Source organism: Adiantum capillus-veneris, chromosome 5, assembly GCF_014529385.1.
Source record: "Adiantum capillus-veneris isolate H3 chromosome 5, ASM1452938v2, whole genome shotgun sequence".
NCBI lineage: Eukaryota > Viridiplantae > Streptophyta > Polypodiopsida > Polypodiales > Pteridaceae > Adiantum > Adiantum capillus-veneris.
The window spans coordinates 100,259,670-100,282,678 of record NC_140935.1 but is presented as its reverse complement, the minus strand read 5'-3'; the positions used below and the strand labels follow the sequence as shown (position 1 = coordinate 100,282,678).

Below are 23,009 nucleotides of genomic sequence, written 5' to 3'. Positions count from 1 at the left end.
CTCAAGTTCTGGTCAACTTCTCACTATGCTGACAATGCAAAACCTTTTTGGAATAAGCTGAAGATTTTGTGGAACCAATGCGCGTGAGGGGAATATAATTTCAAGATCTTGTTCGTTACGTAAAGGGCCACTGTGCCCAGGCCAGAATGGCCAACCCCCATCTCACTAACCTTAACTTAATATTCATTTTACCTATACACACACAATCAAAGAATAAGGGTCTGGTGTGTTGCTGCACGACTCCATCCACTACTGTGTACTCTCCTCTCTCACTCCTCTCCGTGCACGTGCAAGCATTGCATTCTCATCACTTGATTTGCCCCATAATGTCGGTCTAGTTGGACTACATGCTCAAAAGCAAACTTTTCAAGCTTGACATTTCCCCATTGTCGGCAAGCACCTAGAAGGGAGACCCAAACTGGACGATGATCAGACGACGGCATCATCGTAATTACTCTCATTGCTTTGTCAAAGAGCCTTGTACGTCCAAAAAGATCAACCATGCAAGTATAGTGTTCTTTGTTTGGTGCAATGTCATGTTTTTCCCTCATGTTATCAGAATGCATCTGGCCCTCATCGACTAAATCTGAGTGGCTACATGCATAGAGCACATTGACATAAGTGATTGCATTGGGGGAAATGCCATCTTGCTGCATGCATTGAAAACAGTCCAGAGCTTCATTGGCCCGCCCTTGTTGGGCATATCCTCCTATAAGTGCGGTTCAAGAAATTACATTTGGGGAGAAACCCTCCCTCTGCATTCGCTGAAAACACCCCTTAGCTTCCCGGCCCTGCCCCTGTCAGGCATATCCTGTAATTAGTGCATTCCAAGAGACTTCATTCTGGACAGAAAGCTGGTCAAGAACTTGTTGTGCTTTCAAAAGTACACCACACTCGGCATACATGTCAACCAAAGCATTGCCAAGCACGACATCTTTTTGTAACAGCCCCTACCGTTCAATCTCACCATTACTCTGCTTGCCCATGATATACATCTCTCTCTCTCTCTCCCCCCCCCCCCGCCCCCCCCCCCCCCAAAAAGCTTTTGTCTTCTAGAGGTTCTTGTTTTCTCTTACCCTCGGACTCTCCGGCACTCTAGTTCAAAGTGCTAGTTGGGCTATCATATGCGTACGAATCCCTTGCCTTCATTGCAGGAGATACCAAATATGGCGAAGTCACTCTTCGCGCCCGTGAGTGGGACCGGATATATTAGCTTTCACTTTGGGGGGAGAGAGAGAGAGAGAGAGAAAAGAAAAGAGAGATGGACCCAAAAGACGAATCGAAGATGCAGGCGGCTTCTTGCGAGGCCGCCCGGCAAGTGAAGGAGCTGATCAGCCATTCCGACGTCAACCAGCTCAAGCATCTCCAGCTCCTCACGTAAGTTCACCCTTCCCACAGACACACACAGAGAGAGAGAGAGAGAGAGAGAGAGAGAGAGAGAGAGAGAGAGAGAGAGAGAGAGAGAGAGAGCTTTAACGTTGTGGGAACAATCCCTAGAGAGTGTTGCTCTGACCCATTCGATAGCTGGGTATGAACTCCTGGTGATGAGCCCCCCCCTTGCGTGATGCACTACATGAAGAGTGCCCACTACCTAGCGCTCTATTTGAACAGTGCTGAATGGCATAACAGATGTCTATGCACATGTGTATATGAGAGAGAGAGAGAGAGAGAGAGAGAGAGAGAGAGAGAGAGAGGTCTACGGGGACCGTGCTCTCCGATCATGCCCCCATTTCTTTGCACGATACTACATAGGCCTGCTCGGTTTCTCGCTGTGGCATCCATATCTTTGACCTACCGTTCTTTTGGAGTAGCCTACAAAAAATCTATTGACCATTTGGCTTCTTGCATTATTTTGTCCACAGTAGCATGTAGGGCAGTTGCCTCCTCGTGCAAGGTTCTTTTGTAGAGACAGAAGAGTGGCTATCATGCTGATGTGGCTTCCATCCAACACATGAGCAGCTCTGTTGGATGGCTTTTAAATGAGCAAGAGCAGCAGGCCAAACAAGAACTTTTGCATTTTCAGCAATTGAGATCTGAGGTTGTCCATCATGCCTCGGTTTCTACTTGGATTGCTAAGGTAGATGGGAAGTATCCTCCGGAATGTTCAGAAGATCATTGTATTGATCTCATAGCGGGTAGCTCTCCTCCTTTCAAATCTCATACAGGGCGAGTCTTGCTTAGAAAGAGGAAATTTTGAAGCAAGTCAACGAGCTTCTAGAGAAAGGTCTAGGTCTGATACGATCGAGTACTGTCACAAACAGGAGCGCACATGAATAATCAATAAGCTGATATAAATAGAATACTAAACAAAAGAGACGAGGGAGAAGATCGACACAGTATTGGGGACTAAAAGATGGCTATGCAGAGAGAATCTTTTTACAAGCACAAGAACCGGAGAAACCCCTCCGTTCTGGATCTAAGACTTGATGGTCGTTTCCTTCCCCTAGGCAAAATCCAGAGAGACAAGCTCTCAGTAACTTTCTGGTTTGTACTTGGAGCATCAGAACTCCGCAAGCCATCTCGGATTTCGTTTCCAAAATGTCGCGAGCGTAGGCCGAAGTCTCCTAGCTCCTCCGCGATGGAGTAAGTGCAAAAAGCACAAACACAATAGCAAAGAATCGTAGAGCATATGGATAACATTCACCTGTTGCTCCTAGTACGAAAAAGCGACCTCCGTACTTAAGAAGTTGGTGGATACTAGGAAGTGAACTCAATAAAGGCATAAAGTCAAGGTGGGATCACCAAAAAAAAGTATTCGTCAGTTGGGCCACATTGCACTTTTGGATGCGGTCCCAATGAGGATAGATGGTCATATGACGAGTGGGAGCGCAACGGAAGTATCTCCTAAAAATTAGGGAACTGCTATTTTGTGCTGTGAAACGTGTTCGCGTCATTACCTTCGTAATGACAAGGAGAACATTTTACAACTCTGCCGCGAAGTCAATCGGGCAACCAGCCGGGAGATTTTTAGGCGGCAACCCGGAAAAATTGTCTGTAAACGCGCCAAGTGGCACATTTTTGTGCACTTTCCTCTTGCATCAAGAAGTGGTGCTGATTTTTAAGCTTGGAGAGGCCTCATTTTGCAACTGTTATAGGTTAAGAGCTATGGAGTGCTTTCTTTCCACTCTATGTACAATGTGGTGCTAGGAGTGATGCCCTGCACACTACACACTGCTCTCTCTCTCTCTCTCTCTCTCTCTCTCTCTCTCTCTCTCTCTCTCTCTCTCTCTCTCCCCTACGTGCAGTTATGTGATGCCCCACAAGAGGGCTCTTCATTTGACTGATGTACAGCTGTGTGGTTTCATGCTTTTGTGCTGAGGCAAGAGCCTCCTTGAGCAGGAACAGGGCTAGCTAATTGCTACTCCAAAGCAACACTGGTGAGGGTCATAACTTCACCATACAGGTGCATTTTCAGCGCTGTAATTTGACTGTTTTTCAGCCATACTGATACCAGAACCATTGGGAACAGTGCTCCATTGACAGAGGACAGTTCGGGGGCTGTTTAGGGCTGAAAACAGGGCAAAAACCAGTAAATACAGTGTGTTGAATTTACTGTTTTTGGGCAGGCATCTGAGGGTTTATGCCAGTGGAAGTGAGTTCCAGCAGGGGAATTGGTTTTGCGCAAGTTTTGGGGCTGTTATGCTACCGAAATTTGGCCAAAATAGGTGGTGTCTAGCTAGATACAGGTAAAGAATTCCCAGGTCTCTGCTTTGTAATTTACCCTCTCAAAATATAAAGAAATACTGCAAGGGGCGCCAATTTTGGGGCCTATAGGTTGTCGGCGTCTACTCGAAGCATTCTAGCTTTCGAGCCGTGTGTGTGCTTAAGTGTTAATTCCCGTCGCAGGTTTCCTTTGCACGTTCTCTTTGTGTGTGTCTAAAGTAAAGAATTTTGGGTGAAAGCCAAAGCCTACCGCCCCACGGGCCGGTTTCAAGGTTCCGTTGCTGGGACATCAATCACTTTTTCCTCAAAGAGTGAGCCTCGGTTGTTTTGGGTAAAGACACAGAGTATAGGAACGCGGGATAACACTATGCCCGACAAAGGGAAGGGCATTATGGAAGGGTTCCTCTTCGAAGGACAGATAAGAAACTGCTATGGTGTTCGGATTGTCGAGAGCTCACTGCCACGTCAGTCTGTATATCCTATTGATGTGAATGTCCCTCCAGTAGTACAGGGCTTTATGACTGGGCAACTTGAGGATGATGTGTTGAGGACTCAGTTAGTTGCCGCGGTGAATGTCTTTTCGCAACAGGTGCAAAATCCAAGGTTTATGGAGTTCTTGCAAGCGCCACTAGTGCAACAACAAAATAGGCAACCTATACCACATACAGAGCTTGTTGAGGCTCAAGCCCAAGTACTTCATGCGACTCACGAGGATAGGGAACACTCGCATGTTGCGGAGCCAGGGGCTCCAAAACAGGTTCCTCCCGTGCTTGAACAGGTGGCTAGAACGCCTATTCCACAGGTTATGCCAGTTCAGCCCGCCACCTTTCAGAGCCCGCATGCTGTCTTGAATGGATAGGGAACTATATACCAGACAATGCATCCAGTTTTTCCACCACCCACGGTACATCCTGGGTATTTATGGGGTGGATCTATGTTCCAGAGTATGGCTGGTTATGTGCCTGGAAGTCAGCCGTACATGCCAGGAATAGTGTTTGGGGGTATGCAAGGCATGATGCCAAACCCCATGTATAGTAGTATTGGCATGCAGCAAGGTTTTTAGTGCAACCAGGGCAAGTTTGGGGTGCCACATGGTCATTTTGGCATGGCTGGTTTTTCTGGACAGCAGCCAGATATCGCACCTCTTACGCAAAATGTTAATGGCCAAGATGTGCTGATCATGCCTACTATATTGCCCATGTTGCAGACCACTCCTTATGACAGTTTGGGGGCACTGGAAAAGCCGAAAGTTTACAAAGAAGGTGGTGCAGCTGTAAAGTTCAGCACTTTCAGTGGCTTCGAGGATAAAGCAAAGGCTCTCACTTTCCTGTCACGTGACACATCCAACCCTTTGTGTCCGTGGACAAGCTACAGCATAACAGGGTTCAGTCAGTCCAGTCTGTTTAGATTAGAAGTGATCTGACACTTTTTGTGAGTCTATTCGTAGACCGTGCATCCCCAGTCACTTAGCATAGATGCATATCCTCCGGTTGCGCACAGCATGATCATCAGAATTCCCATCAGAATCCATTAGAATCAGTTAGGGGAATTTTCCAGTGCATTTAGCCTATTTTCCCTATTTTTGATATTTTTCACTTATTATTTTTAAGCGACTTTCCAACAAAAGTAGGTAGGGCAATTTTGCTAAGTTTGTATATAAGCAAACTAGAGCTAGCACTATTTGGCAGAAGAGGGAGCAGGAGCACCGCTCAACAGGCACCTTCTCAGCAGGACCCCAAAGGCTTCTAGCGTTTTTGCTTCACAGCATCTTGGCTAGCGTTTTTGGACAAAACACCACAGAGCAGGCAGCGTTTTGCATTTGCAGAGCCACGACGACAAGACCACAACAGATCAGCCTAGCGTTTTTGCATTTGCAAAATCCCGGCGACAGAAACTCCATTTTCAGCCCTAGCGTTTTTGCATCTGCCTAGCGTTTTTGCATCAGCCCTAGCGGTTTTGCATCTCCATTTTCAGCCCTAGCGTTTTTTGCATCAGCCCTAGCGTTTTTGCATCTGCAGCTGCCAGCAACCTCAGTGTTTTGCAGATCTATCGTGACAGAAGCAGCCCTAGGATCAGCGTTTTCAGTTTTCAGCAGTCAGACATCGCAGATCAAGTCCCGAACCTCGCAGATCTCACCTTCCCACAGCGGTCCCTCGCCGCACGATCAGTTTCTGCAAGGTTTACAGTTTCAGCCGGAAAACGCAGATTTCAGCATCTGTGTTTTCAGCGCATCGTCGTCATCGACATTGTCACCGAAATAGAGTCAGAATTCAATAGATAGAAGATTAGCAGATTTTAGCCCATAGCGTTTTTGGACAGCAGTAGAAAGATTGCAGATTTCAGTCCTAAAAGTTGTCGCCGTCATCACCGTTGTCGTCATCGGCATAGTCTCAAGTTGCATTAGTCCATTGCATACGCATTGTACCACTTTGTGCAATCATAAGTAGACCACTCTCGCCGACGAGAGTGGGGCCTTCGGAGGAGGGTTTTACAACGTCTCTGGTGTCGTATCTCTCTTCTCTCTCTATCTCTCAGTCTCATTCACATTCACGCACAGTGTCGATTCACTTTTTTTGTGAGCATAGCACTCTCTCATTAAGAACGGAAGGCTCTCCCTTCCATAAGAACAAAAGGAACCTTGAGCACAGTTCAGAGCACTCATCTTGAGCAAAGCGCAAACAATCATTCCGCTGCACCTAACATTTCCTCCAGCAGTTTGATACAGCTTATGCAGGAGGGAATTTTACAGAGGCCTCTAAAGTAAGAAAAGCTGTCACTTTCTTAAAGGGCAATGCGCTTACATGGTGGATGACACTGCTAATGCAAGGACAGCCGCCACTTGGGTTTACTTCAAGCAAATGTTTGCATTTGCTTGGTTGGCTGTCAAATGAATTTGAAGCTGACGTCATGACATGCTTACTTTGGCTACATGTAAGAGCTTGCTGGAGTACTGTCAGGTGACACATCCAACCCTATGTGTCCGTGGACAAGCTACAGCATGATCAGGGTTCAGTCAGTCGAGTCAGTCTAGATTAGAAGTGATCTGGCACTTTTGTGAGTCTATTCGTAGACCGTGCATGCCCAGTCACTTAGCAATAGATGCATATCCTCCGGTTGCACACAGCATGATCATCAGTATTCCCTTCAGAATCCATCAGATTTAGTTAGGGGAATTATCTAGTGCATTTAGCCTATTTTCCCTATTTTTGGTATTTTCACTTATTATTTTTAAGCGACTTTCCAACAAAAGTAGGTAGGGCAATTTTGCTAAGTTAATATATAAGCAAACCCAAGTTAGCACTTTCTAGCAGAAGAGGCAACAGGAGCACATGCTCAACAGGCACCTTCTCAGCAGGACCGAGCAAGAACCTTGGTGTTTTCCATTGCCGTCACCGCCAACACCCATCAGCCTTGACCCAACGTTTTTGCAGCGTTTTCAGCCCTTGAATTGCAGCCCTAATCCAGCGATTGTCAGCGTTTTTCAGCCATGGATTTGCAGCAGTAAAACGCAGCCAGAGTCTCCCTCTTCTCAGCGTTTTTATGAGCCCTAATTACCGCGACAAAACAGGGAATTTCAGCCACTGAAACAGCGACCAAAACAGCGTTTTCAACATCCTAAGTTGGTCCCAGATTCTCAGTCATTACCCCCTTGTGGACAACAGATAGAAGAGCATAGAATTCAGCCCTAAAGTCTTCATCGTCGTCATCGGCATAGTCCCCATTTGCATCAGCCCATGCATCATCATTGTACACCTTTGTGCAATCAAAAGTAGACCACTCTCGCCGACGAGAGTGGGGCCTTCGGAGGAGGGTTTTACAATGTCTCTGGTGTCGTATCTCTCTTCTCTCTCTATCTCTCAGTCTCATACACTTGCACGCACAATGTCCATTCACTTTGTTTGTGATCATAGCACTTTCCATTAAGAACGGAAGGCTCTCCCTTCCATAAGAACTAAAAGGAACCTTGAGCACAGTTCGGAGCACTCATCTTGAGCAAAGCGCAAACAATCATTCCGCTGCACCTAACATTGGTATCAGAGATTTGGCAGTGTTCTGTATCACTCAAGGAAAGAACCAGAAGAATCACAAGAATTTTTTTTGCTTGTTGCGGTCGCACGAACCCAAGTTCGCTTGGGCGTGTCGATTCCTAATCGTGTTTTGTTGAAGAGCGACAGGAATCCTAAGAAAGAAGTGCTTGTCCAGCCTCCCCTTGTGTCTCTTTTCACTCATTGAGAGCGGACCGTGCACTTAGCGGCCGGCCAATCGACGTGAGGTGGGAAAAAGCAACCTTGGTGTGAGCGCAAGGCGACCAAGGGGTGCGCCCGCAGAAAAGAGTAGAACTCGGGTGAAGAGAAGATCCTTCTCCAACGCGATTTGCAAGCGAAAGAAAACCTCAAGAACCTCAAGAACCTCAAGATCCCAAGAACCCAAGAACCAAGACCCTCAAGAACCGAAGAACCCAAGAACCCAAGACCCTCAAGAACCAAGTTCCTCGTGACCTTAAGAACCAAAGATCCTAGTGCATGGCGGTCACCCGAAGCGGAATGGATACTTCGCATACAAGTGATGAGCATGAGAGAGGCGACGAAGGATTCTCCCCACTAGGAGATTTTTCCAACCCTCCCCCTTCGCCATCTACACCACGAGTTGTTCTAACTCCTATGGAGATGATGGTCAAGTCAATGATGGACATGATGTAGGCACAACAAGAAACGACTCGCATTACGATGGAACGAAATGAAAGAAACGCACTACAACAACAAGAAGCGACTCGCCTTACTTTAGAAGCGAATCGAGTTGCGTTGGCACAACAAGAAACCAATCGCCTTGCTTTCGAACGCGAGCGCGATGAACGAAATGAACGAAAAGCAGAAAGAGACGCCGAGCGTGAAGCTCAAAGGGAGCTACGCACTCAATAATTTATTTCCCAAGTGCTAGCCTCGAAGACCGAACCACCCAAAGATCGTTGGAGTTCCTCAAGTGGTGCAAGCCACGACGCGGATTCCAACCATCCAGTCGCAGAGAAGTTGACTTTTAGTAAGTATGACGGTAAGATGGATGCTACGGTGATTCATTCTTGGTTGCATCAATTTAATGCTTATTTTGCGACAACTAAGAAGACAGGAAATAGCAAAGTTTTGACGGCAGCTATGTATCTTGCCGGTGATGCCATCAATTGGTACGACGCATGGCAAGAGGCATAGCTAGCCGCACACCTAGAGGAAGCCGATGGATTCACGCCCCTTTTCTTTGATTGGGCTGATTTCCAAGACAAGCTCAAGGCGCGGTTTATGCCACCTCAGTACCTCGCACTATTGAAAGACGATTGGCGCTCTCTCAAGCAAAATGGTATGCCAGTCATGTCTTTTTCTAATCGTGTTTTGCAGCTAGGCACTCAATTACGAAAATCGGATGATGAGCACAAGGAGGCTTTTCTCTTTGGATTGGACGAGTATATCAAGTACGATGTCGAGGTTCTCGATCCAATTGATCTCAACAAGGCGGTAGCGATTGCTCTTGCACAGGAGATGAAGCACAACAAGGGAAAGCCTAAGGAGAACAAGACTTCCACAAGTACCTCGCAGACTTCTCAAAACCCTCAGAACGGCAAAAACGGTAAGAACGATAACTCTTCTAACCAATCTTCCAACAGTCTCTCATCAAAGAATTCTTCCAATGAATCTAAGGGTAAGGCTAACACAATTGCTAAACCTAAGCTTACTCCATATGAAAAGGTAGCACAAGGAATTGTAGCAGGATATATCACGTTGGAAGAGCAAAGCACTTATTCTAAGGAAGGTCGTTGTTTTCATTGTCACATTAAGGGTCACATAAAAAGAACATGTCCTAAGCTTCAATTGAATGAATCTAAAGAACCCACAACACCCACTTCCATTGTCAATGCAGTTAATGATAATACGAGTGTGCCCCAAGTTTCTCATGACCCTCCCATTGATGATTCTCTCATTAAATGTTATGGTCGTACGTCGGGACACCGTTTTGTCATATTGTTTGACCCAAGTAGTATACACGATGTGATCAGTTCCTCTCTTGTTGAGAGAGCCCGCCTCGAAGTTAGTCCGAGATCTCCTATCGAGGTCTCTGGCTTTCGTCCTGGTATGGACGCTCTCATCACGGAGGAGTACCTTGATGTGTTGTTTGCAATTCAACAGACTGCCTTCACTAGAAGATTTGTGGTATCTCCTCTATCAGGATGTGATGATTTTGGGCATTCGATGGTTTCGTGATAATGACGCTCTCATGGATTTTCTCACTAACACTATAACTCTCAATGCCAAAAGTGATTCTCCTATTGCCATTCATGGAGAGGACATTGCTCATTCTCCATCTCTCATTGCTAATATGTAGGACAAGATTGAAAGGATTCAGGAGAAGGAGACTCTCTCAGTCTCTTTTCCTCCACAACATGACACACAGAATTTGCATGATTATGAGAAGCATGATGAATTGAATGATAATGATAAGCATGATGACTTGGATGACACTGACAAGCATGATGATTTGCATGATCAAGATGTGATTTCTCACAAGCATGATGAGTTGCATAAAGATGATGTGATTGTTCACAAGGATGATGTGTTAGTGGATGCTTTTTCTAGCGAAACTAACCTCGTTGTAGATTCGATCCATCACACGAAGAAACGATCTTGCCTTTCGAGTGGAGGTCCAAAGAACCTCCACAGGACGATTCGATCATTCAAGAAGAAGAGATCTTGGCTCTTGAGCCTAAGTCCAAAGAACCCTCACAAGAAGTATTATGTGTTCGCATGATTGATACGCACGCATTGTTCGAGTGTTTCGTTCGTGATCGTTTCCTGTATTTTAGTCAGCATCGTTATGTGATCCCTTTTCCTCATAGTTACAGGGGACGGAGGAGACGGACCCTAGGGACGGGGGACGCCCATTTCCTGGACGGGGACGGGTGGGAACGGACAGAAAAAAGGCTGTCAAGTGGAAACGCAAGCAAAATGTCCTGGGGACGGCAGGGGACGGAGGAGACGGCAGGGGATGGGAGGGGACTTTTTTTAAAATTTGAAAACCTGATCATTTCTAGAGGCTAGTTTCTCTCCAATAGCCATATGTTTGAACTTTGAAGCACCCTAATGGCTTCAAAAGCCACCCTTTGGGTCCTCATTTCTTGATGTTTTATTAGCACATTTGTGTCTATATGACTCATGTTCTTTGGTCTATTTAGTGTAAATTTGTGGTCAAAGTGATGCTCTATGTGTGTGGCATGTGTATAGGTCAAAAAATGCCAAAAAAACTCTTTTTTTTTTTTGCCGTCCCGACCCTCGTCCCCATTTCTTGACTTTTGCCGTCCCGTCCCCGTCCCTGTTCCCGACCTCGACCCGCTGTCCCATGTAACTATGCTTTTTCTAGGCATGACATATTGTATGTTGAGCACGTTTCTCTCATGGATGAGCACGAATGTATGCGGATTTTTCATGAAAAGCTGAAAGGTATGTATATCAGGAAGTCACATTCCATGTCTCTTCCTTGGCATGACACAGTTGTAGACAGAGCACATGAAAGTATGAGCACCAAGCATGGGCATTTCCGTTGTGAATTGCCACAGTTGATTGCTCTAGATCAAAAGATAAATATTCGATCTCATTGTTTGCGTGTGTTTGATGAACGGGTTGTCACTCCGTCTCTATGTTCATCTACATTGCATGCACAGTCTTTGAGGAAGACAATAGGTATGTTCATGGTTTTGTGTTGGAAGTGGTTTCAGGAATTTTCAGCCATGGAGATTCTTGAAGAAGAAAGAAGCATGACTCTCGACAAAGTTAAAGCATCAAAGGAGCCACAGAAGACTGTCGCTTTCTGCGCGGCCCAAAGAAGTAGGCATTGTAGACCTTTATGAAGTTCAAGTACCGCATGACCCACACATCGGAGTGGGCCGGCGAAGAGTCCCTTCCAGGATTCCGGATGCTATTGTCGATCTCCCTCGACGCCATACAGTTCGGTACCAGTACCTCACTTTGAAAAGGAGGGGATGTCACGTGACACATCCAACCCTATGTGTCCGTGGACAAGCTACAGCATGATCAGGGTTCAGTCAGTCGAGTCAGTCTAGATTAGAAGTGATCTGGCACTTTTGTGAGTCTATTCGTAGACCGTGCATGCTCAGTCACTTAGCAATAGATGCATATCCTCCGGTTGCACATAGCATGATCATCAGTATTCCCTTCAAAATCCATCAAATTCAGTTAGGGGAATTATCCAGTGCATTTAGCCTATTTTCCCTATTTTTGGTATTTTCACTTATTATTTTTAAGCGACTTTCCAACAAAAGTAGGTAGGGAAATTTTGCTATGTTAATATATAAGCAAACCCAAGTTCTCACTTTCTGGCAGAAGAGGCAGCAGGAGCACATGCTCAACAGGCACCTTCTCAGCAGGACCGAGCAAGAACCTTGGTGTTTTCCATTGCCGTCACCGCCAACACCCATCAGCCTTGACCCAACGTTTTTGCAGCGTTTTCAGCCCTTGAATTGCAGCCCTAATCCAGCTATTTCAGCCCTTGAATTGCAGCCCTAATCCAGCGATTGTCAGCGTTTTTCAGCCATGGATTTGCAGCAGTAAAACGCAGCCAGAGTCTCCCTCTTCTCAGCATTTTTATGAGCCCTAATTACCGCGACAAAACAGGGAATTTCAGCCACTGAAACAGCGACCAAAACAGCGTTTTCAACATCCTAAGTTGGTCCCAGATTCTCAGTCATTACCCCCTTGTGGACAGCAGATAGAAGAGCATAGAATTCAGCCCTAAAGTCTTCCTGATCGTCATCGGCATAGTCCCCATTTGCATCAGCCCATGCATCATCATTGTACACCTTTGTGCAATCAAAAGTAGACCACTTTCGCCGACGAGAGTGGGGCCTTCGGAGGAGGGTTTTACAATTGTCTCTGGTGTCGTATCTCTCTTCTCTCTCTATCTCTCAGTTTCATACACTCGCACGCACAGTGTCCATTCACTTTGTTTGTGATCATAGCACTTTCCATTAAGAACGGAAGGCTCTCTCTTCCATAAGAACTAAAAGGAACCTGGAGCACAGTTCGGAGCACTCATCTTGAGCAAAGCGCAAACAATCATTCCGCTGCACCTAACAAGTACAATCGGAGGTTTTGTAAAGCGTTACTCTCAGTGACCTCCTACAGATTTGTGCCATTGACAGAGCAGATAGAGAAGTATTGTTGTGGGCTGCCTAAAGGGCTTCGTGATTACTGTACCAAGAACAAGAGTGGCTACCCTCACTCAGCTTATGGAAGTTGTTGACACTGGTCTTGCCTTGTTGAAAGAAGAGGACAGTCCGACAATGGGTTTCCAAGCAACGAGAAAGGAGGGCAGCAAAATAAAAATTCAGCGAAGAAGCCCTTTGTGAAAACGGCTCATGAAGTGTCACAGGGGTCAAAAAAGGCCACCAAAGACAAGGATTCAGCCGGGACTTCTAGAGCGCAGGCAAAGAAACAGAAAAGAAAGCCTTTTGTGCACAAGTCGCTGGAGGAAAAGAAGGTCCTAATGGCTGAAAATAAATGCTTTATATGCAAGCAGCGTGGTCACTCTGCTACCAATTGTCCACAAAGGAAAAGACTAGCTGACTCAGATGATAAAGAGGACCAAAAAGACAAGAAGCCTAAACCCCCTGCAGGTTTGGTGCCAGATATGGTGGGTGATAGGCAAAGTACAGATGCCAGTGAGTTATGCAGGGCATGGGGTAAAGTTAGGGATCAGACGGTACTCATCTTCTTTGATCCAGGTGCCAAAGCCAACTTTATCTCACCAGAGTTAGCTATGAAACTGGCCATCAGAGTTGAAGAGATGGGGTACACAGCACAGGCGGGGTTGGCACGTCCTGGCTACTTAGAGTGTGTTACTCCCATTATTGGAAAGCTGCGTCTGCATATTTAGTCATATGTGGACACAGAAGAATTTTATATCATGCCATTGGAAGGGTGCGATGCACTACTTGGATTTCCGTGGATGTTCAGAGTACATGGTGTGTTGGATGCCTTCGACAAGACGATCACCCTTCAACATAGGGGACAAACTCATGTTTTGGATGTAAAGCTCATAGGGGAGTCTGTCCCTATTGTATCTGCTTCTGCTATCACTTTTGTAATAAAGAATCATCTTTCTGTGTACTTGATTCTTGCACATGATGTCTCAGATAATTGTCAGTCAAATTTTTCTGTGTTAGATAAAGAAAGGTTAACATTTTTGCGAGAGTTTAGTGACTGTTTCTCTGATTCATTACCATCGCAATTGCCGCCAGAGAGACCTGAGGATCATCGGATAGATTTGGTGCCAGGGTGTAGCCCACCAAATAGACCTTCCTACAGGGTTAGCCTGACACAACAGAAAGAGATTATGGGCCAGGTTGAGGAGTTATTAGAGAAGGGGCTGATTAAACCTAGTTCTTCACCCTATTGCTCCCCAGTGCTCCTAGTGTAGAAAAAGGATGGCTCATGGCGCATGTGTATTGATTACCGTGCGTTGAATAAGAATACCATCAAGAATAGGTTTCCTATTCCTAGAATTGATGATATTCTCGATCGTTTAGAGGGTGCTGCAATTTTCAGCAGGATAGACCTTAAGAGTGGGTACCATCAGATCCGTATAAGGCTAGAGGATGTGCACAAGACTGTGTTCAGAACGACATTTGGTCTTTATGAGTTTCTAGTGATGCCGTTTGGGCTAACAAATGCTCCTGCCATGCTCAACAGAATGATGGACCGGATTTTCTGCTCGCATCAACAATTTGTTGGGACGTTCTTCGATGACATGATAGTCTATTCGAAGAATGAAGAGGAGCATAGGCGTCACTTGACCATTGTGTTCGAAGAGCTGCGCAGTCACATGCTATTTGTCAATTCTAAGAAAAGTGAATTCTTCCTGGAAGAGATCCACTTTCTTAGCCACATAGTCTCAAAGGATGGTGTTAGAATGGTCTCGCAAAGGTCGAAGCTATTAAGACATGGCCAGACTTGAAGACTATGCACGATGTCAGAAGCTTCTTAGGATTGTGTTTCTACTATAGAAGGTTTATTAGGAATTTTGCAGAGATAGCATCACCTCTTCACGCATTGCAAAAGAAAGAGGTCACTTTTAGATGGACCCAAAAAGAGATTTTAGCTTTTAGTCTCTTAAAAGAAAAGTTGACTTCAGATCCAATAATTGTTTTGCCAGATCTCTGGAAGTCATTTGTGGTCTAGTGTGACGCGTGTGACAGTAGCATCGGAGCAGTGCTAATGCAAGATGGACGGGTAGTAGCTTATGAAAGCCGAATTTTGCAAGGGCCAGAGAGGACTATGCAAGTCTATGAGAAAGAGCTCTCGGCCGTCATTCATGCGCTTTCTAGCTGGAAGCACTACCTCTTAGGTGCTGATTTTGTTGTCCAAACGGATCATCAGACCTTGCGAGACTTCTTGACACAGTCAAAGTTATCCGAAAAGCATATATGATGGGCAAACATTCTTTCTATGTTCCACTTCTAGATTATGCATGTGGAAGGCAAGAAGAATATTGTGGTTGATACGTTATCAAGGAAGCCACAAATTTCAGCTGTGTCAATTCCTTATCATCATGAGTTAGATGACATGAAGGAATAGTATGCTATTGATGAAGATTTTGCAAGGATCTTTGAACAATTGCAAGAGGGGCAACATCATGAGCACTACCTCCTCAGAGATGGTTTTATGATGATGCATGGCAGACTTTGTGTCACTAGGCCATTGCGACATAAGGTCATGGAAGAGAGTCATGTCCCACCGTATGCAGGGCATCGTGGTATTGATGCGACAGTTATAGCGGTAGAGACATTCTTCTATTGGCCTACCTTGAGGAGAGATGTGGATGCCTTTGTGCGAGTCTGCGTGATTTGCCAAAAGGTCAAGTTTGACAGGCAAAAGGCACCAGGGTTGTTACAACCACTGCCGATTCCGGATAAGCCATGGGAAAGCATTGCTATGGACTTTTATCTTTGATCTTCCAAGAACGCCAACACGGAATGATGGTATATGGACCATTATCTACAGGTTGTCAACGTCTGCTTGGAGCATTCTAGCTTCCGAGCGTGTGTGTGCTTAAGTGTTAATTCTCGTTGCAGGTTTCTTTTGCACAATCTTCTGTGTGTGTCTAAAGTAAAGAATTTCGGGTGAAAGCCAAAGCCTACCGGCCCACGGGCAGGTTTCAAGGGTATGTCACGAGGACGTGGCAACTGTTAACTATGTCATGAGGACGTGGCAACTGCTAACCTTAGTTGTTGGTTTCTTTCCAATGATTTTTGTTTTATTTTTGAGACCCTCTTTTTGAAGTTGCAGTCGGACATTGTATGGCTAATGTGAACGGTAGTTTCATCCGCAGATGGGAAGTTGGTCAGCACTGGAATTCGTATAGTAAGAGGATGTCTAGGCTCAGTGCAAGATCATGTAGGTTCCCCCGTCGCACTTAGCAAGTTGGTGGATACTAGGAAGTGAACTCAATAAAGGCATAAAGTCAAGGTGGGATCACCAACAAAAAGTATCCGACAGTTGGGCCACATTGCACTTTTGGATGCGGTCCCAATGAGGATAGATGGTTCAGATGACCAGTGGGAGCCCAACGGAAGCATCTCCTAAAAATTAGGGAACTGCTATTTTGGGCCGTAAAATGTGTTCGCGTCATTACCTTTGGAATGACAAGGGGAACATTTTACAACTCTGTCGCGAAGTCAACCGAACAACCAATCGAGAGATTTTTAGGCGGCAACCCCGAAACGGGAAAATGTCTGTAAACGAGCCAAGTGGCACATTTCTGTGCACTTTCCTCTTGCATCAAGAAGTGGCGTTGATTTTTAAGCTGGGAGAGGCCTCATTTTGCAACTGTCACAGGTTAAGAGCTATGGAGTGCTTTCTTGTAAGGTGCAGTGGAAATGAATGTTGAACTTTGCTCAAGATGAGTGCTCCGAACTGTGCTCAAGGTTCCTTGTTCTTAGGGAAGGGAGAGCCTTCGATTCTTTAATGAGAGAGTACAATGGACACAAACAAAGTGAATGGAGACTGTGTGTAAAGGTGAATGAGACTGAGAGATAGAGAAGAGAATACGACACCGGAGATGTTGTAAAACCCTCCTCCAAGGACCCCACTCTCTATGGCGAGAGCGGTCTACTTATGATTGCACAACTCTCTACAATGCTTGGACTTACCGACGATGTTGACGACGATGAGGACGACGACGAGACAGGCTGAAATCTGAAACTGCTAATGGCTGAAATCTGCAAATCTTTATCTGCTGAATTCTGATGCTATGTCGGTGACGATGTCGATGACGACGATGTGACGACGACGCGCTGAAAACACAGATGCTGAAATCTGCGTTTTCCAGGCTGAAATTGTAAACTTGGCGGGATCTTGACCGTGCGGCGAGAATCTGTTGCGGGAAGGTGAGATCTGGGAGGTTCGGGGACTCTACTGTGGTATCTGACTGTTGAAAACTGAAAACGTTGGTGGTTCTTGATGTTCCGTCTCGGTGAATCTGCAAAACGCTGAAGTGTGATGCTGATGCAAAAATGCTAGGGTTGATCTTTTTCTTTTGCTGCTGCTAGTGGTTTGCAATGCAAAATGCTAGGTTGATCTGATGGGGTTCTGTCGCCAGGATGATGCATAAGCAAAAACGCTGGCTGCTCTCGTCCAAAAACGCTAGGTGTTGCAGTCTCTTGCAAAACGCTAGGTCTCTGTGGGGTTCTGCTGAGAAGTTGCCTGTTGAGCAAGGTGCTCCTGCTGCCTCTTCTGCCAGGAAGTGCTAACTCTGGTTTGCTTATATATCATCTTAGCAAAATTGCCCTACCTACTTTCCAACAAAAGTCACTTAAAAATAATAAGTGAAAACTGTCAAAAATAGGGAAAATAGGTTTAATGCATTGGAAAATTCCCTTGATGGATTCTGATGAATTGTGATGGTAACGCTGATGATCATGCTGTGTGCAATCGGAGGATATGAATCTAATCTAAGTGTCTGGACATGCACAATTTGCGAACACTCACAAAAGTGCCAGATCACCTCCTATTCTAGACTGACTTGACTGAACTGAATCTTGGTCATGCTTGTCCACGGACACATAGGGTTGGATGTGTCACATGACATTTCTTTCCACTCTATGTACAGTGTGGTGCTAGGAGTGATGCCCTGCACACTATACACTGCTCTCTCTCTCCCCTACGTGCAGTTATGTGATGCCCCACAAGAGGGCTCTTCATTTGACTGATGTACAGTTGTGTGGTTTCATGCTTTTGTGCTTAGGCAAGAGCCTCCTTGAGCAGGAACAGGGTTAGCTAATTGCTACTCCAAAGCAGGCACTGGTGAGGGTCATAACTTCACCGTACAGGTGCGTTTTCAGCGCTGTGTATGCAGTGTAATTTGACTGTTTTTCAGCCATACGGACGCCAAAACCATTGGGATCAGTGCCCCATTGACAGAGGAATTTCGGGGACTGTTTAGGGCTGAAAACAGGGCAAAAACCAGTAAATACAGCGTGCTGAATTTTCTTTTTTTGGGCAGGAATCAAAGGGTTTATGCCAGTGGAAGTGAGTTCCAGCAGGGGAATTGGTTTTGTGCAAGTTTTGGGGCTGTTATGTTGCCGGAATTTGGCCAAATTAGGTGGTATCTAGTTGGATACAGATAAAGAATTCCCAGGACTCTACTTTGTAATTTATCCTCTCAAAGTACAAAGAAATACCGAAAGGGGCGCCAATTTTGGGGCCTACAGGTTGTCAACGTCTGCTCTGAGCATTCTAGCTTCCGAGCCGTGTGTGTGCTTAAGTGTTAATTCCCGTTGCAGGTTTCCTTTGCACGTTCTCTCTGTGTGTGTCTAAAGTAAAGAATTTCGGGTGAAAGCCAAAGCCTACCGCCCATGCTCAAAATAGGGCTGAGAATGATGTACACGAGCACATCCTTGGTCCCACCTGATCTAGAACCTATGTGAGATAATGTAGATCATTGTGTCGGGAGATCTAGCAAGGTGAGGAGACCAATTCAGAGATTTGGCCCCTCTTTGCAATGCCTTATGTTGACTAATGAAGGAGAATTTCTTACATATAGAGAGGCCATTTCTGTGATTCTAGAGCTGGCTATGCAGAAAGAAATCAAGGCACTGCATACCAATAATACTTGGAATTAGGTTAAGTTACCCAAAGGTAGGAAAGCCATTCCTTACAAGTGGGTGTACAAAATCAGAACTGTTAATGGGAAACCAAAGTACAAAGCTAGGCTTGTTGCTAAAGGATATGCGCAGAAGGTAGGCATTGATTTTCAAGAGGGGTTTTCTCATGTTGTGAAAATGACTATCCTTCGCGTACTTTGTGCTCTCATTGCTATTTTGGATTTGGATTTGGAGATGGATCAGATGGATGTAAAGATAACATTCTTGCATAGTGATTATGAAGAAGAGGTGTACATGATGCAGCCGGAAGGTTTTGTCATCCTTGGCAAGGAAAAGCTTGTATGTAGTCGGGAAGAACAAGAGCACTCTTGACACTCTCAAAACCTAGCTGAATTTAGCTTTTGTAATGAAAGATTTGGAGACAGCTGATCGTATTTTGGGCATTCACATAAGGAGGGATAGGCAACAAAAACTGTTGTTTTTGTCTCAAGAAAAGTACATTGAAAGAGTACTCGACATGTTTAATATGGCTGATGCTAAACCTTGAGCGTGCCATTGCAATCGCATGTAAAGTTGAGTGCAAGTAATTGCCCAAAAATTGGTGATGCAACCAATGCTATGAGAGGAGTACCTTATGCTTAGCATGTGGTTCTTTCATGTATGCTATGGTTGCCACTAGACTTGACATTGCTTATTCATTGGGAGTATTGAGTAGGTTTATGTCTGATCGTGGCAGAGTACATTGGGATGCTGTAAAGTCCATAATGAGGTACTTGAAAGGGACCAAAAGAAAATGCCTGCGTTATGGGAAAAGTTTATTAGAACTGCACGGATATTGTGATTTTGACACGGTAGGTGATGTTGATACCCGCAAGTCAACTAGTGGGTACATTTACATCATGGCAGGTGATGCTATTTCATGGTGCTCTAGGCTTCAGAGGATAGTTGCATTGCCTACTACTGACATAGCAGCTAAAATATGCGTATTTTATTTAGAATACACGACGTCTCGTATTGAAACGTACAATATGTCTCATAACGTTTTCTATTCTAACGTTTTTTTACTCAAAACGTATGTCTTTTTCTAATTGATCAATTGTGTTTTAGAGCTTCACGGTGCTTGTTTATGTATGCTATGGCTTACTATTGAAGAGTCGTTGAGGAGGTCCATGAACCGCTTCATTTGTTCTTATTAAAGTAACATATATAAGAAAGTTGACGTATTTTATTTTTGATTCTAAAAAATACGTCTAGTACGCGTATTGTACACCGCGTATTAAACGTCCCGTCCCATACCGTAGCTGCTGTGACTACTGAAGCTGAATATATTTCAGTTATTGAGGCTTCCAAAGAAGCCATATGGTTAGTTCGCCTGGTCAGTGAGCTTGGATTGCCCGATGACACACCTGTCCTTGGTTGTGATAGCATGAGTGGAGTCTGTTTGGCTAAAAATGTCATGTTTCATGTGCGTACCAAGCATATTGATGTGCGGTACCATTTTGTCGAACAGATGCTTGATGATGGTTTGGTCTCATTGATCAAAATTAGTAAATATGAATACCCTACAAATACTCTTACCAAAAGTTTGCCAAGACATAACATGAGCATTGCCTACAGAAGGTGGGAGTTACATAGCTTAAAGGTGACTCTTTGGGCCTTTAAGTGGGAGATTGTTGGGGTAAATGCTTAGATGTCACCTCCGGATCGTTTCCACCGTGTAGCTCAATTCGCAGATATACTTTATGTATATTTTTAGCCCACCATTTTGGACCTAAACAAGCATTATACTCCATTTATTGGCCTTTGGGCCACTTGGACTTTTCTTAAAGGTTTCAGATTGTCCAAGTGGCCACATGGCCCATTTTGATAAAAAGGGTTCTAAAAACCTCATCACTCAAGTTTTTAGGACTTCCTGAGATTGTTGCTCTCTCCTGCAGCTAGCGCTCAACCCTCACACTGCCTCACTGAGTCTCTCTGCACTCCACCTGCACGCACAGTCTCCACTGCTCAAACTCACCCAACCTGGGTTCGCGAATCTCCTCTTTCATTGGTCTCTATGCTTTCACAAATAGCTGCTCTTCCACTTCTCATATCTTTAAACAAAGAGGCCCACCTTCCACTAGATTTCCTACTTTGGTAAACTTAATTGTTTTCCTTCTATGACGTATTCAATTAACAGGACACCCTTTTGTTTGGGACAGGCTGGGAAGACTACAAGACAGCAATGCAGTTTTGTCACATTTAAATGATTTTTCAGAACGGAGCTTTGCTGCTGTTGTGAATGATTTTTCCAAAAATACAAAACTGGTTAAATCAATGAAGGATGACTTGGACTACATCTTCGCCCGCATCAGGTGATACACATGATATTGCTTTGGTTCAGCGTAAATATAATCTTCAGCTTTTGTTTGAAGCTTCTGTTCTTTGTTTTTTTTTGGGTATTTTACAGAACCTTGAAGGCACGTCTGGCTTCTCAATACCCAAATGCTTTTGACGAGGCCACAAAAAGTGAGACCGCGGATCGAAGACCCGACCTTGAAGAGCCCATATAAAATTATCAGACTGTGAATGCTATTATTAAGAACAAGGAAAGCTCCATGCCAACCTTGGCGAAGCTGAAGGGCTTATGTATGCTGATGTTAGTGCCAAATTTCAGCGTGTAGAAATTCTTTGTGCAATGTAATAGGTGAGTATGGTAGCACAACACGAGCCATTGTGTTTTATTGGTCCACCACATATTTAATTTATATTTAGAGTTATAAATTGATATAAATAAAAAGTGACATTCAAAGATCCATGAAGGGGCTATGAAAAAGATTCCAGAGAGAGAGAGAGAGAGAGAGAGAGAGAGAGAGAGAGAGAGAGAGAGCTCTTCTAGAGGATGAGCAAATACAGGTACTTTGCCTTTGATTTGAAACTTTGCAAACAACAAATGTTCTCCATAGTTTGATGTGCTTAAAAGGAAGTAATTGTTGATGCTGTTTTGCTTTCCATAGGTTACCCTTCAAAATTCGCACGTGCCTTGACAGAAAAGGTGGTCTTTTATTTGTCAATGACACATGTCTTTGGCTTTCTAAAAGGAGTCTTCGAGGAGAAGAGAGTTAGGTAGACATTTGAAATTTAATTATTTCTAGTATTGCTCGGACCTACCTTTTGGGGTGAATGATTGAGATCTTCTTTTTTTAGTTTGTCAATGTATTTGAGGAGTGGCTCACACTTCTCATCCCCTCACTTTTGCAATTGTGAATTTTCATCTTATTTGTGTGTTAATTCCAAGGTGCCCATTTAGCTGAGATGAGCTAACTTTTCTTTTCAAGATCCTAGCCATGCATCAAGGTTGGGTAAGGGCCTTGGGCAAGGGTTGTGTGTAGGAATCCTCACTCACCATTGTGAAGTCACATGGGGATCCCTTGCTTAAAGAGCACGCCAAGTTAACATAACGTCTCTTCTTTCATGAGAGCTAAATGTGTGTCCAAAGTGAAAACCATTGGACAAGGTCATTCGGGACCACCATCACTACTATTGATGATTCTAATCGGCAAACCCATGATACAACATGTTTTGTACCATATCCCTTGTAGAAAACTACAGCTCAATCTTAACTCAACAAAGTGGGTTTACCAATTCCCTTCTATGCAAAATTACCAAGTCCTCGTAAGAAACTATCATGATTGAAAGCTTATTGGCACTTGACCACCAAGTGAGTGTACATACATGCTCGAGATGTCTCACATCTTGATATCCTTGTGATCCTAGAGAGTGTTTGGAAAAAGTGTGCCTTAGCTTAGCTTTGAGCCAGTTGAAAAATCAAAACAGCCAGTTGAGGGGAAGGGAACAAGGAGAAAATTCGCTTGAACATTTTGAAAAATAGAGTTAAATTGCAAAAAAAGCAGATTATTTTGAAAATGTTCCTCTTTCAATCCACCCTAAAGCGAATTTTGTATGCTTGTGAAATTGATTTTTTTCGAACATTGCCTTTGGATGCTCCATATGCACTTCTAACTACAAGTTATTGTGTAAGAATGCATTCTTCACATCCATTGAAGCAAAATCCAACCTTTTGATGTAGCCAGTACAATAATGGCACCAATGGTAGCCATGTTGGTGACACAGTTGCCTGCCTCTTTATAATCATCCCAGAAGTTTATGCTGCTAATCTAACTTTGTACATGGTCAATGTTCTATG

General features: G+C 44.5%; 1 protein-coding gene across 1 annotated transcript; it reads left to right on the top strand.

The window, feature by feature from the left end:
* The first annotated feature begins 1,219 nt into the window (after positions 1–1,219).
* LOC147457816 (kxDL motif protein) lies at positions 1,220–21,620 on the top strand. The gene is made up of 3 exons (XM_086512602.1): positions 1,220–1,377; positions 21,025–21,177; positions 21,273–21,620. Exons 1-3 carry the CDS (start codon positions 1,262–1,264, stop codon positions 21,373–21,375), a joined length of 372 nt encoding a protein of 123 aa, XP_086368728.1. The 5' UTR covers positions 1,220–1,261; the 3' UTR covers positions 21,376–21,620.
* The last annotated feature ends 1,389 nt before the right edge of the window (positions 21,621–23,009 follow it).